Source organism: Rhododendron vialii, chromosome 8a, assembly GCF_030253575.1.
Source record: "Rhododendron vialii isolate Sample 1 chromosome 8a, ASM3025357v1".
NCBI classification, from domain to species: Eukaryota; Viridiplantae; Streptophyta; class Magnoliopsida; order Ericales; family Ericaceae; genus Rhododendron; species Rhododendron vialii.
This window is the reverse complement of record NC_080564.1, coordinates 14,133,993-14,150,153: the sequence shown is the minus strand read 5'-3', so window position 1 is coordinate 14,150,153 and position 16,161 is coordinate 14,133,993. Positions and strand designations below refer to the sequence as shown.

Below are 16,161 nucleotides of genomic sequence, written 5' to 3'. Positions count from 1 at the left end.
TTTTATTCAATTTTTTTTGTTTTGTCAATTTTGCATCAACTTTTGTGATTTATTAATTCGTCTTATCAAAACGAATCAAGAAAGTAGATTTTTTTGTATCGAAACTCATAATTATTTTAAAAAGACAAAAATAAGTTAAAAAGACTAGCTGTGTTCTTTTAAACTTATAAGTCTAAAACTTATTTTGATATATTTTACTTTTGTAAGTTTTTGTTTAATTTTTTGTCATAATTTTTGGAATTAACAGTTCGTCTCGGAATCGAAAAAATATAAAAGTATAGACCGATGTTGAAAGAATTCAAATAAGATGGTAATTTAGACAAATAAGGCAACCATTTTAATACTTTTTTCGTCTTTAGTAAACTTTTTTTTTGCTTTTAGTCATAATTTTGTACTTTTTAGACCCTCTCGTTGAAATGGATGATTAATCAAAAAAAAAAAAAAATTACGACGAACAAAACACACAAAATAAAGAAGAAAATTAAGTTTGAAAGAATGCATCATGATTTGAATAAAGACAAAAAAAAGTTACTTAACTTATTAAACAAAAACCACCCTTTAATTGTTAACCTGCACTGAGATCTTTTTTATCGAAACTCTTCAGTGCTATCAACTTCTTTAGGGTCAGTCCATACATAGTTTTGTTTTGACTTTAATTGGGACTCTCGCAAGTGGATGTGGGATTGGTTCCCCAGGATTAGTCAAGGTACCCGTAAACTGGCTCAGATCCATCAAAGCACTTTCTAGATAATGCATATGTTCAGTTTTTTTTTTTTTTTTGGTAAATAGTGCATATGTTCAGTTGCAGTAATTGGGAAATTTTTCCTCATTCCAAAGTTAATTTTTTCTTTAAATTTCGAACAGGTGGGTTTGGATTGAAAAGTAGGGTGACTTATTTTTTTGTCTTTATTTGAATTTTTTTTTCATTTGTTTGTTTTGCGTTAAACTTTTGTGACTTATTGATTTGTCTCAACGAAATAAATCGAAAAAGTAAAAAATTTTGATCGAAACTCATAATTTTTTGAATAAAGATAAAAATAAATCAATAAGACAATTTATTTTACTTATTCCTTTTTTTATTTAAAAATTATGAGTTTCAATCAAATTTTTTTACTTTTCCGATTCTTCTCGTCGAGACAAATCAATAAGTCACAAAAATTTCACACAAAACTAACAAATGAGAAAAAAATTTGAATTGAAACAAAAAAAAATTACTATTTGACTTTTGAAGCCAAATAAGCCCAATTGATTGATTAGTGCACACCTCCGAAATCAGCATCAAGATAATAGAATTGGTGTTAAATTGTTAATTGGATGAACCTGGGCGTTCGTGGGAAGTTTTTGGCCGTGTTCTGATTCATTTAAAAGGGAATGGGAAAAAAAACTGAAATAGTCCATGTAGTTAAGTGTTTATGTCAACTTGATCCCTGTAGTTATAATTGACTCGATTTACACTCTGTACTTTCTATTTTGTTTCAATTTAGTCCAATTACTAACTGCCGTTAGTTCGCTGTTAGTTCTTTTAACAGCAAAATCAAATGGCCCATTTTTTGGGGGTTAAAACAGTAATTCTCTCATTCCCCTCTTTCCCTAATATACCTCTGAACCAAAATACAGCTCATTTTTTCATAATCCATTGATAAGGAGGCACTTGAGAAGAAATTTGGTTATAATTTTCTGCAAAAAATTGCCCTCCAATTCAGCATTTTCATGATCAGCCATGAAACAACATAACCACTAATATTGTCTACCATTCAACTTGTGGAAAAATATTGAGATGTTTTATTTTTTTTGCATAGTACTGAAAATGCATATAGAACGATATCCAAAAGTCACAACATGATATAGATCCAAAAGTCACAACATGATAAAGAATTATGTTCAAAAGTCAGAATATTATATAAATTCAGTTCCAAATTTAGCAAGTCATAACTTAATATATAGACATAACAAACCACCCAACTAGGTTACAATAAATCTAACTTAACAACCCAAGTGGTTACAAAAAATAGTGCCCCGTCATTCAATTCATTTTTCTACAATTGGCCCATGCACTGATTCCTAACTAGGAATGTTGAAGTTTTGAGTAGTCCCATGTTGGTAACAATGGCCTGTTACTGATCATTGCCTTTCCTCCTCTGCCTCTGGCTCTTCCTTTGCCTCATCCTCCACCTCTGCATCCATCTCTGCCTCGACCCCTACCTCCACCTCTAATTGTTGTTAAAAAGGCTTAACGGCAGTTAGCAATTGGAACAAAATGGAAAGTATAAAGTGCAAATCGAGCCAATTAAAATTACAGGCACCAAGTTGACACAAACACTTAACTACATGGATCATTTTGATTTTTTCCCTAAAGGAATTATAAGAGCATCTCCTACCTATACTATATATCTCTATTTGAGAGTATCAAAGCATTCTAATCCATTCTCTCAACTCTCTTCTATTTGAGAGTATTGGATTTTGATCCTCTATATTTAGAGAGTAAAAGAAAATATAGAAAATCATCTCTATAACACTATTCACTTTTTTAAAAGACATTTTTGTCCTTGTAAGCTTTTTTTACTAAATTTTTATACCAACTATATCCTTATGAGAGTATAAAAAAAGATTTTTTTTTCGTAAAGTGATTTTAGATGTATAAATAAAAAGTTTGTGGTTGAAGTAAATAAAAATAGTGATTTACTCTAAAATCATTTTATGAATAAAATATAAAATATAATATTTTGATACTTTTAAATAGAATATTGAATTGAAGATGCTTTAAAAGGAAATAAAAGTTAAAGACACTTGGAGTGGGCAACGTGACGCCGAAGAAAGGCTGGGACAGAAGGGTAGGTTAGGGAAACTCGGACGGAGGATCCCGGGCCATTGGAGAGACGGGACAGAAGATATATATCCATCCCCACGGATTTTAGGGCGAGGCTTGGTGGCTAGGGTTTTCTCTGTTTATTGATTGCCGCGTGAGTTGCTCGAAAATGTGGGATGCATTGTTTGATCTGGATTTTCCGGATTCAGATTCAGATTCAAATTTATGCGACGATGAGTTTGGCCTCGTTCAGTTGTTTGGGGACAAAAAACCAGACATGGAGTTGCCTCCTTCAGGATCACCAAGGGCGTATTCATGGAGTGATGATGATAGTGGTTGTGACAATGAAGACATAACCGTACCAGTTGAGAAGAGCGATGTAAGTAATAAAACAAAACATCACACGCGGCCCCTATAATACTCTTTCTTCCCCATTTTGTTTTCCGTTTTTTTGTTTGTTTTTGTTTTGTTTCAATTTGGTGCTTCCCCCCCGAACTCTTTTTAGGGGTTTGATGTACGTTATGCCTATCGGATGGTCATAAGCGACAAGACTGGCTTGGATTTCAAGATGTTCTCGCAGGTTGCGGTGGAGGAATACAACCGTCGCTTCAAGGTCTTTGTTTCTGTTTTGCTTATTTTCCAGTTTGCTTTTTTTCCTGTTTTATGGATTACCCTGGCTGTTTAAGGCATAAAACTTAGGGAAAATGCTTATAACATACCCACAGAATTTGTTTCTCTTTCTCATAAAAAATTTCTTACAATTAATATCCCCAAAGTATAACTTTGTTTCTGTTTCCCATAGTGTTTTGTAAATCTGGTATGCACATATAGTATTGCTAAGGAACTTTTACCTCTGGAGCTCTTTGGTCCGTTTGGTAACTTAGGATGGACAAGTAAAGAAAGGATTGTGTTTTCTCTCAATTTGGGTATTTTGCAAACAATAATTCTACCATCACACCCAACTACATACCCAATCACACACCCACACTCACAATAGGGGTGGAGCCCGCACACACTACACACCCAATGTGTGTGGAACCCACCTCTATTCTGAGTGTGTATTTGGGTGTGTAGTTGTGTGTGGTGTTAGAATTATTGTTTTGCAAAATGAGTAATTACTTTTCTTCTCTCCAAATTTCTCCATTTTGGATAGATTAGAAAAGTGAGGGTTTATGGGAAACTCTATCCCTCCATTTCTCTCCCTTTCTTTCCAAACAAGTGATTTGGGGGAAAGAGTTTTGCTTCTTTTTCTTTCCAACTCTCTCAATCCAAACACACCCCGAGAGAGAGGACACATTGGCCTTTTATTTCTTGGAGACTGGATTATGGTCCCTTTTTTTTTTTAATCAAATCAGGGCACATTGTAGCCCACTTTGGCCATGCAAAGAATCAGTTGATTGGTTATCAGAAAAGCACATGATCAGACCGCATTCAAGTTACAAAAAAATAGAATGTGAGATAAAATTATCTATTTCTCTATTTCTTTGAATTTTTTTAAACATCTATGAAAATATATACTGCGAAGCTAAGAAGCACAGACACGGCTACTAGCCTCACGTATGTGTCTAACACGCGTCGGTCACAGACACGATATGATACTCTCTGGACACGTGCTCGACATGCCTAAATACTTGTCTAATGATTTTACTGAATTTATCACTCTCCGGACACGTATTGGACATGCCTAAATACTTCTCTAATGATTTTATGGAATTTATTTTAGGTAGACACATTGTAGTCTTGTAGATACTCTAGGACATGTTGGCAACACTTTTGGATTTTGGAACATGCTAAGGACACCTAAAAATATCTCTGGCGTTTTTATGAAATCATAATATACCTCTATAATACAAATACACTTTACATTTGACGTGTCCCCGACGTGTCCGTGTCTATGTCCTAATTTTCAGAGAAATGACTTGTACGCTTGTCTGTGTCGTGTCCTATCCCGTATCTGTGCTGCATAGCTGGGAAGTATCAAATGATCGTCCAATGTATGGTAGAACAAATGCAGTATAATTATGCGATGGTTTTGGATTTCAAAGATAAATCTTCGTTTCAATCTATGTACATAAAGCTAAAGCTATAATAAACTTCTCAGAACTCAGATGGTCTCATGGGCTGCTTCTCTTCTTCTTTTTATCTTATATATTACTTGACTAATATAATTATACATTTATTACTTAAAAATAGTTGTACCTATCTTTTTCAGAGCATCTTCAACAGTTAATGAGAGATAGCAATGCTAGTGCTATCTTTAAGGATTCTAAGCGTGTTTTGGCAATGTTACTCCAATTGTCAGATGCCATTTTGTGAAAATATATATCTATATATAAAAGGGGAAAAAACCACGGCCGGGGGAGCTTGTAACTTCGTCATCGGTTTGGCTCAAACAGTCCTATATTCATGTTTTAAATTCAATTAATAGTAATAGCGACCTCATGATGACATCTAGTGCTGTTCAGGATGCAAATAGTGAGCTGGAGTTTGTGAAGGTTTTAATGGCACTGTCTAAGCTATGCGCTTTTATCATGTTATATTTAACCTTCGAGGCCAAGGATCTTGCTGATGGAGGGACGATTAAGATCTATCAAGCTGTGGTGTGGTGGACGGCAAATGATGTGAAGGTGCTATCCTTTAGGCTTAAACCTCCTGAGGATGAACAAGGTAAATCAGATCCCATCCTTCAAAACCTTCTTCCAGTAATTTGCTGATATAACCCATTAATACTGTATGGGATAGTATATTTGCTTAGGAATTAGATCTTATCTTCTTTCGTGCTTTGTTTCTTGGACACAATATAAGCTGGTATTTCATTTAATTGTGTAGGTGTTGAGAAGTAATTTCTACGGAGTTCTACAACTATCTAACTTGGATTTTATTTTTTCTTCCTTCTTTTTTCATTTCAGAAGGTTCAGGCAATCATGGGAATGAATGGTTTTGGAAAGGTCACTAATGCTTACTATGTTTGTTTCATCACATGGAAGTACGATGTAAGTTATTGGACTGATAATGACGTTTTTGGTAGTTGGGAGGAAAATTAATTATGTCATCGTCCTATTTATGGCCTGTTATGTTGTTGGTGTATTGATGCACAAGAGCTGAAGCAATTCTCTATGATACATGTGAGGATATCTTTCACCAAATACAGGATTGCTTTACTGGACCCAATTTTTTTTTTGCTCGGAAATGTGGCAGTAGTCTACTTTATTGTTGCCACGCCACATGTTTGTGATTTAGTCCTCTATATATGAGAGACTTGTTTTTAGCTAGTCAAAAGCAACAAATAAGCTTCATTATCTCATTACCTGATTATTCGAGCTAATGAAAATGCATTCAAAAGTAGCACGTACATTGCATGGACGTTTTAAAGTCGGGTTCCTTTTTTAGTAAAGTGATGTTTTTTATGATTTCATTGAACAGTTGTGTTTCTATTCAATCTTAGTCTAGAGAAAAAGAAAAACTAAAACTTTGAACCACATTTGGTAAAAAAGTCTCTTAAGAAACTAAGAACAAGCTAAAAACAGCAGATTTTTTTAAATATTTTTTTATTTTCTGAACTTTGTAGTTTGTACCATAGTTCTGAATACCGTTTCGGACAGGGTACCGGTTTTCCTACTGGTACGGTACGTACCGGTACTGGTCAGGTACCGGGTACCGTTTCGGATTTACCGCAACTACAATATATATAATAATTATATATAATTATAATTCAAAAAAATCTCCCATATCATGAAATTCATCATAAAATATCTATATTAAGACAACAAAATTCACCATTTGGAGTCCAAAATCAAACATTGCAAGTGTATAAATCGCGCAGAAAAATTCTATTAACAATAATACTTGTCATAAGACGTTACTGATTCACGATCATAATAAATAAATTGTTGTTGTTGGGATTTTGGTGTGAAGTCATAAAATATTGTGTTTGCCTTTTTGTCCCACATTGCTTAGTTACAAAACTCTTTTCCACCTTAAAAGACTTTGCACACTAGTTAGCTTGTGAATGAAAATCCAAGGAGAGGTCTCGCGCGCTCGGGAAAACAAACCATGGCCGAATGCAATTTGGAAAAATTGATTCGGAAACCAATTAACCGGGTGCGCGCAGGGGAGGGTGCAAATCCGGGATTTTGAGCCTCGCGCACGTACTATAGATAAACCCATATTTTGCTAAAATTCTTAAACCTTTTTTAATTAACGTTCCAGAAAAAAAAAAAAAAACCAAATTTTTTTTCCCTTTTTAGCGTTCCAGAAAACACAGGAAAAAAAAAAAAAACTGCAAACATTCCGGACGGAATTTCCGGTATTTGTTTTCCGGCCGGTATTTCCCGAAACAGCCGGTACCGACCGGTATTTGGCCCGGAACGGTATTGGGGTGTTAGGGTACCGGTTTTCTTCGATTCCGGTACGTACCGGCCGGTACGGAACGGGATTGACAACTATGGTTTGTACTTGTCACTTTTATTGTAGTGGATCATAAATCCATCCATTCCACACACCAATATAATTAAAAGCTAAAAAGGTGAGAGGAAATGCGATAGGAAGAATTGGATTTAGATAGTTTGGGTTCAATTAAATCTTGCTTTCTTTTGTTGTTGATGATAGTGTTTTCCTTCTATTTATAAAAGCCTTCGCCCCTTGGTCTATGGCTTTTAAGAGCATCTCTAGTGGTGCTTGTTAAATGTGTTTGTTAACTAGTGTTTTTAGGTTGCTGGACACCTAAGCATATGTGGGGTCCAATTGTATTTGTTAGAGTTTGCTAGTTTTGTAAAGATGAGATAGTATGCCAATGGGGCTTGTTAAATATGTTTGCTAGTATGCATATTTACACAATGCAATGGACTTGCACCTTATGAAGTGAAGAGACTAGTGGGAAGAAAATTAAATGGAGTTGGCCCCATTTGGTGTTGCTAGTAACTTTCCCAAAGTAGCAGCAAAACTAACAATTGACACCGTTAACAACAAAACAAACATATGCATTGGAGAAGCCGAATACCTTTTTGTTTGCTAAGTTGACTCATATTAGCCTAACAAATGGCTTAACAAGCACCACTAGAGATGCTCTAAGATCCCGTAGATTCGAAGTCAGCTTAGCATTCAACGATTATGTTTGCCTGCTTGTTACCTAGGACGAGTCCCTTTTTGTACCCCACCAATGGAGCAAATGACTGAGTGAGCTTGGAGATAGATGCAAGGATTGAATTAGGGCTGATTTTGCATTTTTATTGTTTACACAAAGCCTCGTTTTGCTCTCCATTATGTTGTGTTCAACAATGTACTCTTACGATCTTGGGCCATGTAGTCTTCACTATGTATCTCTCTCTCTAGGTATTCAAAGGGCAGATAGTGTTTTTTTGTTTGGGGTAAATTAACTTGATATTAAAGAAGGATAACTGAATGTTCATGTTTACAGGGGGCATACCTCAGGCAAACAAAAGCAAATAAAAACTAAAAAAAAATCTAAAGAACGTAAAAGAGATATCCGATGACGCTCAATGCACACTTCAAAGAAGCAACACAACTCTAAAAGGCAAGCCTTAACCACCTAAGCCCCAACTACCTAAGCCCTCGAAGCCTTAAACATTTTTATCTTCTCGTGAAGCTTCCTTTTATTTTCACTCGAGAGGATGAAGATTCTCCTACCAACGGATTTGAGCCATGACTAGGCCCTACGAAGTCGCCTTCCAAAGGAATACTTGGAGGCTTTCGGAAACCTGTAGACCGACGGGGAGCCACAGGAACCTCTTGTTTTTTATTAGCCTGATTGTGGATGGGTACAATCGGAGAAGTATAAGACACTTGGTCCGTCACACATGAATAATCGTTAGTGTCACACGACTTCAGCACATCAAAACAACTTTAAGATACCATCACCGAAGGAGGCACATTCCCCATATCATCTTTCCTTAGCACATCGGAGGAGGCACCCGAATGGCAAGGAGAGGAGGTAACCAAAGGCATGCTCAGAGGGGATCTATGGTCTTTCTTCCTCTTAACTTCTTCCCATGCTTTATCTTCGTTTCCAACTTGCTCCTTGAAAATTTGCTCTTGAGCAATGGGGACTTCCTGTCCTATTGGTTCCTTGGCTTTCCACACTTGAGGAGGAGGAGCTTTGGGCTAGATTGTGCCAAGCATTGGTAGTATGGCCAAAAATTTTGCAAATGTTATAGGCTTGGGGTTTCCAAGGAACCTCTACTCTAATTTCATATGGCTCACCATAACCCAAACTAACAACAAAGGACTTGAGAATCTCCTTTGCCGCTTCCACTTCAATACAGACACGAGCAAACATCAACTGACTATGATTTTGCGTGAAATCATCTAAGGAAAGGGGATTACCGATATAACTAGCAATATAACTCAATCCATCTTCGGTCCATGATTCAAGGGGAACATTGTAGAGTTTAACCCAAACCGGAACACTAGAGAAGGTGCCTTTAGTAAGATGCATCCTAGGATGCCACTTTTTAATCACAATATGTTTGCCCCCACAAAAATATGGGCCGTTCTCAAGAATGGAGTCCAAAGTTTCCGTGTCCCTAAAGTTGAACACAAAAAAACCATTGCCTAGGGTGACGACATCCTCAGCGTCCGTTTCCACACCCGTTGTAACCACACTCGAAGGTCTAGTAGACGGACCTTGAGGTAGTGTCATGATCACTCCTGCACCATGCTTAGCTGCCTTGGCCGAAGGTTTCAATCCAGGACTGGAGTTGACTGTGCCAAGTTTCGGCCATGCATCAGTGGTGACCATCGACACCATAGTCGCATCCTGAACTATGTTGTCAATTGCCATTGCCACCACTAAATCATTATCATTAGCCTTATCATCATCTTCCTCATTAATAGACAGTTTCAACATCAGAAAAACCATACCCATTATCAATTGGTCGTGAAAGTCCCCTAGAGTTAATTTCTTAGCCGATTTTTGTTTACCCATGATTTGCAAAGACCCTAATGTCAAACCCTAATAAGAGCAGGGAGGGTACTTACCGTTCTGACGAGAGAAGAAGGGAGAAGCCTAGGTGGGCCCCTCGAGTGACTAACCTGTGGAGTCGACCACCAAGCTTCTCGTCCTGCACTTCCACTGCTATCCTGTGCACATCCTTCACTCCCCCTCCTTCCCTCCACCGTACACCCCGCAGATAGTATTTTTGAGTGGCCATACCTCTAGATTTTTTTAGCGATTGTCATCTTTTTCTTTGACGAGCTTTGTGGATGAGGTTTTTTTTTGGTAAAATGAGAATAGCATAGTTAATAAGAGGTACAAAAGGTTTGAGAGTTGGAGTACAAACCCATGCAAAAAACAATAGAGCAACAATAGAGCTAAACTACTAGTCTGAGACAAAATACAAGGCTAAGACATGCCCAACACAAGCCTAAAACAAGATAGAAGTCGAGACACAATACAAGCCTAAAAGATAAAGCATAATTCCATCATCAAAGCAACATATCCATGGCTAAAATCAACCAGCAAGTTATAAATGATGGCTGAGCATTATCCTGCAGGAATGAAAACACTGAGCCAAGAAAAAAGTCATAGAAAAGAGGGGTGGCCATGGCTGGTAACTCGGAAGTATCTTCAAGGTGTTGGAAAGTAGAAGCATGGTTTGTTTTAGTACTAATATGTGGAAAATAATGAGCAAGTGCCCACTCAAGAGCTTCAATGAAAGATGAGATTGCAGCACATGAGTGATGAAAATTTTTTAATTGAAGAACCCACAATCCTAGAATTGATAGAGAAAAGAGGTCCATCACCGATTATAAAACTCTTGGCATTAGAAATACTAGCACAATAAATGTCAAGAATCAGAGATAAAGCAATTGGTGCCTGAGTCATGGAAAAGAAAACTCTTTCAGAAAGATAATGAGGGAGAAAAGAAAGAAGGAGAAATAGAAGTAGAAGAGGGTAAAGAGAGAGAGAGAGAGAGAGAGAGAGAGAGAGATGAGGGAAGGGGATCAGAAGATGACAAGTGTGGGCATGCGTGCCCCTTTTCTTCTTTTTGGGAAAAGGATTCCGTTCCCTTCCCAAGGAGAGAAAAATACCGGTTCGCGGGAGCGCTGTTTTTTTTAGCTGGACGTCAAGCGCTCTCGAAAATACAGAGTCGCCACTTGGGTTTGAAGGTCCGACACCCAAGGAACCGTATTTCGAAGCACTTGCCGCGCTATTTTGTTTTGAAAAAGTTAAGGAACCAGTCCGTCATAACCATATCTGGGTTCGGGAGCCAGGTTACGAGAGGGGAAGGGTTTTATGGCACCCCTCTCACCCAATCCGGAGATCGGTCTCTACTAAGGCATTTGCGAAAGATATTTTGTTTGCGATTCTGTTTTATTAATCAATTTTAGCCAATTAGAGCGGGGGAACAGTTAATTGGGGATTAATACTGTAACACGTTTGCAAGATGTGATAGATATAGCATGGATGGATAGAATGTTAAATAATAACAAAAAGTGGGATAAAACCCAACACTTATGGTCAAAACACCAAAACAGGGCTTTGTATGAGATCGGCACAAACGATGGCCGACTTGCATGCACGGATCAACCTGCATGCAAATGAACCATCGCGCGATAGTCCCATACACTCGCGCGAGCGTTGATGCCTCACCAACAGTTTGAATTTTATCCCCTTTTGGGCTCTGGAAGAACTAGTGCTCACTCAGGTGCAAACCAAGCAGTTTATATGTACTTAAAAGTAAATAATATTACAATAGGCAGCAATAATTTGGAAATACAACCCCTAAACAGTGGGGGTGACTAAACAGAGGCCAAGGCCAAGCTGCCCATGCATGGGCAGTCTCTGGAAATCAGCCAACCATCGCGCGACCGAGTGAAACACGCGCGCGAGGGTTCTGACTGGACTTCCAGGAACTGCTTTGCATGCTTGGGGCTCTGAGACACGTTCAAGAGCATCCCAAGGGCATTCCAAACCAAGTGAAATTGTAAACTAAGCTAAACTATGATTTTTAACATGCAAAGCAGTGAGCTAATACTAAAAAAAGACTTGAAAGAGACTATGAATATGACCAGAAACTTAAAGACCAGCATCCCTGCCCCACGTGGTCCAATCTCGTGCAAACAGAACCGTCGCGCGAGTGAGTAGGACCATCGCGCGAGGGATTTGTTGGCCACGGCTTTTGAAACCTTGCTAGCTTTAGGGCCAGGACTGGTATTGATTACCAGCTTTGACCCTGCCAGCCCCCCTCAGGGGTCTAAACAGTAAACAGAAAGGTATTATACCTTTGCTTGAGTGTCTTGAAAATGGCTTGAATGAGGTGGTGTGGCTTGGACAATGATTGTGTGAGGATAGGTGAAGTATGAAGCGCTTGGGGGGGGGGGGTGTACTTATAGAAAGAAGTGTTGGTTGGTGGCTAAACAAGGCAATGCAACTAGCCAACAAGGCTGGTTGCAATTACTTGGTGGAGAAGTGGGGTGCCAAAAGTGATGGGAGAGTGGGGGGAGAGGTGGTGCAAGGGCTGCCCTGCAGAACGCTGTTCAGTCGATGAAACGGGGTTACATAGGCCTATAGGCCCCTGATCATCACGCAATCCAGCTGGAAAAAGGTGAAAATGACAGGTGTTGACCATCGTGCGAGGGACGGGCTCAATTGCGTGAGTGTTTGACCAGCACCGCGAAGGTCAACAGTCAAAACTTTGATTTTGACTACCACCTGGCAAGTAAACCATCGCGCAAGAGACCCAGTGGGTCGCGCGATTGTCAAAACTGAGGTCAAAGTTTGATTTTAAGGGTCTTTAGGGTTAAAGATGGGTTACACACACACCAAGCTCAAGCCATTCCATTCTCTCAAAACTGTTTTCGACCTGAATCATCATTGGGGAAACAAACAACCGAAAAACGAAGTAAAACAATCAGGAAATCAGATTGGGGTGTCTACAACAGGGATGAAGCTGGATATGAAGAGGATGAAGAATGAGAGGAAAGGGATGAAGGTTTTAGAAAGAGAGGAGCAATGGAGGTTGGTGTTAGCTGTTGGAAATTCCTATTTATTTAGAGCATCCACATCTCCCTCTTTACTCCCTCTTCTAAACTAAAGTAGCAAGCCAACTCCCCAAAAAAGCCCCAAAACCCGTGTGTTATCAGCCTCTTGGAAATAGCCTCAGGAGTACAATTCCTCGTGTGTTTCAACGAGGAACTGTTCACTCGCATTGGTGAGAAATCCACTTCTTTCTATCAGAGTACCTCAACGAGGCCAAGGAATCGAGAGCAGCTCGGACAAGGAAGAAAGGGGGCCGAATAGAGGAAGAGCAGGACGGGGAAGAAGCGAAGGGGAAAACTTACCAAGAGACTTTGGGATTTTGCAGAGAAAGTGGCGTCCATGGAAGTTCCGAACCCAAACAAAACCTCTGTACTCTGTAGGCATGTAGAGAGTTGTTAAACAGAATCATTAGTGTGTGTTAATAATGTTTAGATGCTAGTTAGTTAGCGGTTCGAGAAGGGGGTTTTCTGTTCAGTTAGTTAGACAAGTAGTGGAGTTGTATGCTTAGCTAGCATCTTGTGATATAAGTCCAACAATGTATCTCATTTCAGATAACAATCAAAAAGGATCAACAACTAAATTCTCTCTCTCTACTTTACTCTTTCTTTCTCTACTTTTCCTTATGGTATCAAAGCCAGGTATTGGAAGTATATCCTTACCAGCATGAGAAACCTGCAGATTTGATCCATTTCCAACCATCACTCCAGGAATGTTATGAACAGGCTGAGGTTATTCAATATTGTGCAAGTTATTGGTGATGTGATTTGTAGCACCGCTATCAAAATACCATGGATGTGTAGCACTGGATGTGGTTGCAGAAGAATGATGACCAGAGACTTGAGAAGGCATTCCAACTGAATTTCCCATTGAACCATAATTTGATCCTGTGTAAGACACTGGCATAGCAAAGGAACCAGAAAATTCAGCTAGATTAGCTTGTGGATGAGACTGTGAAGATACCCCAGGTCTTCCTCCAAAACCAGAATACTCTCCTGAACCACTTGGATAGCCCAGCTGTGGCACTGATGAAGTAGAAGGTCTAAAATTGAATGATTGTCTTGGTTGAATCATAGGTATTCCTGAGGAAGAACCAGAAGATGATTGGCCTGGTTGGAACATAGGTATGCCTGAGAATGATTGACCTGTTTGAAACATAGGAATCCAAGGAGGATTAGGGCCCCAAGAAGAATTAGTGGGATAAGATCCTCTCCACTGTAAACTAGAGTAGTCAAAAGGCTGTTGCGGTTTATAGTAACAAAAGTTGGTGATGTGATTGTTCCTTCCCCAAATATCACAAAGTGACCTTGGTCCTCGACCTCTTCCTCTAGAAAAATTCCTTAATTGAGAAAAATATTGTTGAGGCATGAACTGAGCGTGTGAGGATGGAAAACCAAACTGAGATGGACCATTCAGCTGTGATGAGAACATCTGAGATGAACCATATGACTGTGATGGAAACATTTGAGGCTGTCCAAATGATGATGTAGATGAGGACATAGGTTGTGACATAGAAGACCCTCCAGAATTAGAACCTTGAGACTGGTTTGAATGATTAGCAACAAGTACAGTAGTGGTATCAACTTCAGATTCTTGTTGTAATTGAAGATCTTCTCCTTTCAACATGGTAACCAATTCCTCAAAACTGATAGTATCCCCGCGAGTTCGTACAGCAGTCTTAAATCCATTAAATGACTTAGGTAAACCCCGCATTGTATGAAAAATTAGATCATCTTCATTAAGAGGGCTGCCCGCAGCAGCTAGCTTTTGAGCATAGTCCTTGATTGTGTCAATATAAGCTTCCACTGTGGTCAATTTGGTGTGACAATACAGCCTATTCTTAAGCTCTTGTGCATGATTTCGTGACAGAGAATTATACCGATTATATAGAGATTCCCAAACTCTCTGAGTACTTGTTAACCCTAGAACATATAATAGTGTGGTTTGGGACAAAGATGCAGTCAAACACGACAGAAGTTGTGAATCTATCAATTTCCAGAGAGTATGTGCAGAATTAGGGCCAAGAACCCCTTCTGTATTTTGAATCTGAGCAGGTGGACATTCAACTGTGCCTTCTAAGTAGTCAAAATAGCCATTGGCTCTCATAACGTTTTCTACTTGAATACGCCATAACAAGTAATTTCCTCCATCCAATTTAACATTCACCAAAGCATGAAAATTAGACACGAGAAATGCGAGAGAAGGTGGTAGGGTTACCGCAGTTGTCGTCATTGAAGATTATGAACTCGAATCGTCAAGTAGAACAACTTGAATCCTTGTCAATTGAAAACGAAGACGATAAAACCTAATCGCAAGAAGTAGAAGACGAGAAAGCCTCAGGATCGATGGACGTTGGTCTTCATCGCTCTGATAAGAGAGGGTTTTTCTTTTTTAATCTGGGGATTGAGTTTGGTTTGCTGCTTCTTCTTTCTTTTTTATATTTTTTTCGGTTTTGCTAACCTCCGTCCACTAGGCGGAAGATAATATACCCATAATTCCAAACAAGTTCGAATATCAATGGATATCTCACGGATATAAATATACTTTCACGTATAATAATGCACCTTTCTCGGATATCAATACACTTTTTTACTTATTATCCAACTTTTTTGGACGGATGTTAGAATAATTCTTTTTTTTTTTAGAATAAAAAATGATATTTTTAATGGGATAGTGATAATATAGAGAGTTTGATATAGTAGACATTTTAAAAGTGGGTAGCTAAAGTAATAAATTAGCTTTTTAAAATATAAATTGCTCCAAAATATAGAGAGGCTGATGCGGATGCTCTTAAAAGTTTCAAAACTTTATTCAGTGGTTCTGTTCTATGCTTCAGTCTATGTTTCATCCAGGTTTTGTCTTTGTCCGCGCCCATTTTAGAAGTGGATTGTGTAAATCAGTGGCTCTTGGGGAATTAGTGCCTTTGATTGCTTTGTTTTTTGTTATCCTTTTGTGAATATTCCTATAAAACAACCTTGTAGTTGCTATCAGTGGAAAGCTTTGGTGTGTTAGTTTGTCTGCAAGTTATTATGTTGATTAAGGGGATTAGGTTGAAGAAGGGGTCTATAATGGGGTCGCGCCAAAGTGGGCGTAGTCTCTCCAAAGAGACTAAGGGTAAGGGTATTGCTACTCTTGACATGGATACTCCAGAGGCAAAAGGAGTTCTCTTTCGGCTATGGAAAAAGCCAAGGTTGCTGCCCGAGTTAGGTTGCGTGATATCTTTGATCCGAATTATGAACCGTTGGAAGAAGTACATGACGTTTGAGACCATTCAGAGGCGGAGGATATGGAGATAGTTAGTTCGTCTTGTGGGAATGCTTCTTCGGTTGATATAAATTATCATGGCAGTGAGGTTGGG

The 16,161-nt window shown here is 38.7% G+C and overlaps 1 protein-coding gene across 2 annotated transcripts; it reads left to right on the top strand.

Annotated features, from left to right (window-relative positions):
* Positions 1-2,788: 2,788 nt before the first annotated feature.
* LOC131336440 (uncharacterized) lies at positions 2,789-5,977 on the top strand. Of its 2 annotated transcripts, none has more exons than XM_058372289.1 (4): positions 2,789-3,185; positions 3,312-3,419; positions 5,272-5,473; positions 5,716-5,977. In XM_058372289.1, the coding sequence occupies exons 1-4, from the start codon at positions 2,976-2,978 to the stop codon at positions 5,760-5,762; spliced, it is 567 nt and encodes a 188-aa protein (XP_058228272.1). In that variant the 5' UTR covers positions 2,789-2,975; the 3' UTR covers positions 5,763-5,977. The 2 variants fall into 2 exon arrangements, with proteins under 2 accessions (XP_058228272.1, XP_058228273.1); XM_058372290.1 differs by having other exon boundaries at positions 2,796-3,185; positions 5,719-5,977.
* The last annotated feature ends 10,184 nt before the right edge of the window (positions 5,978-16,161 follow it).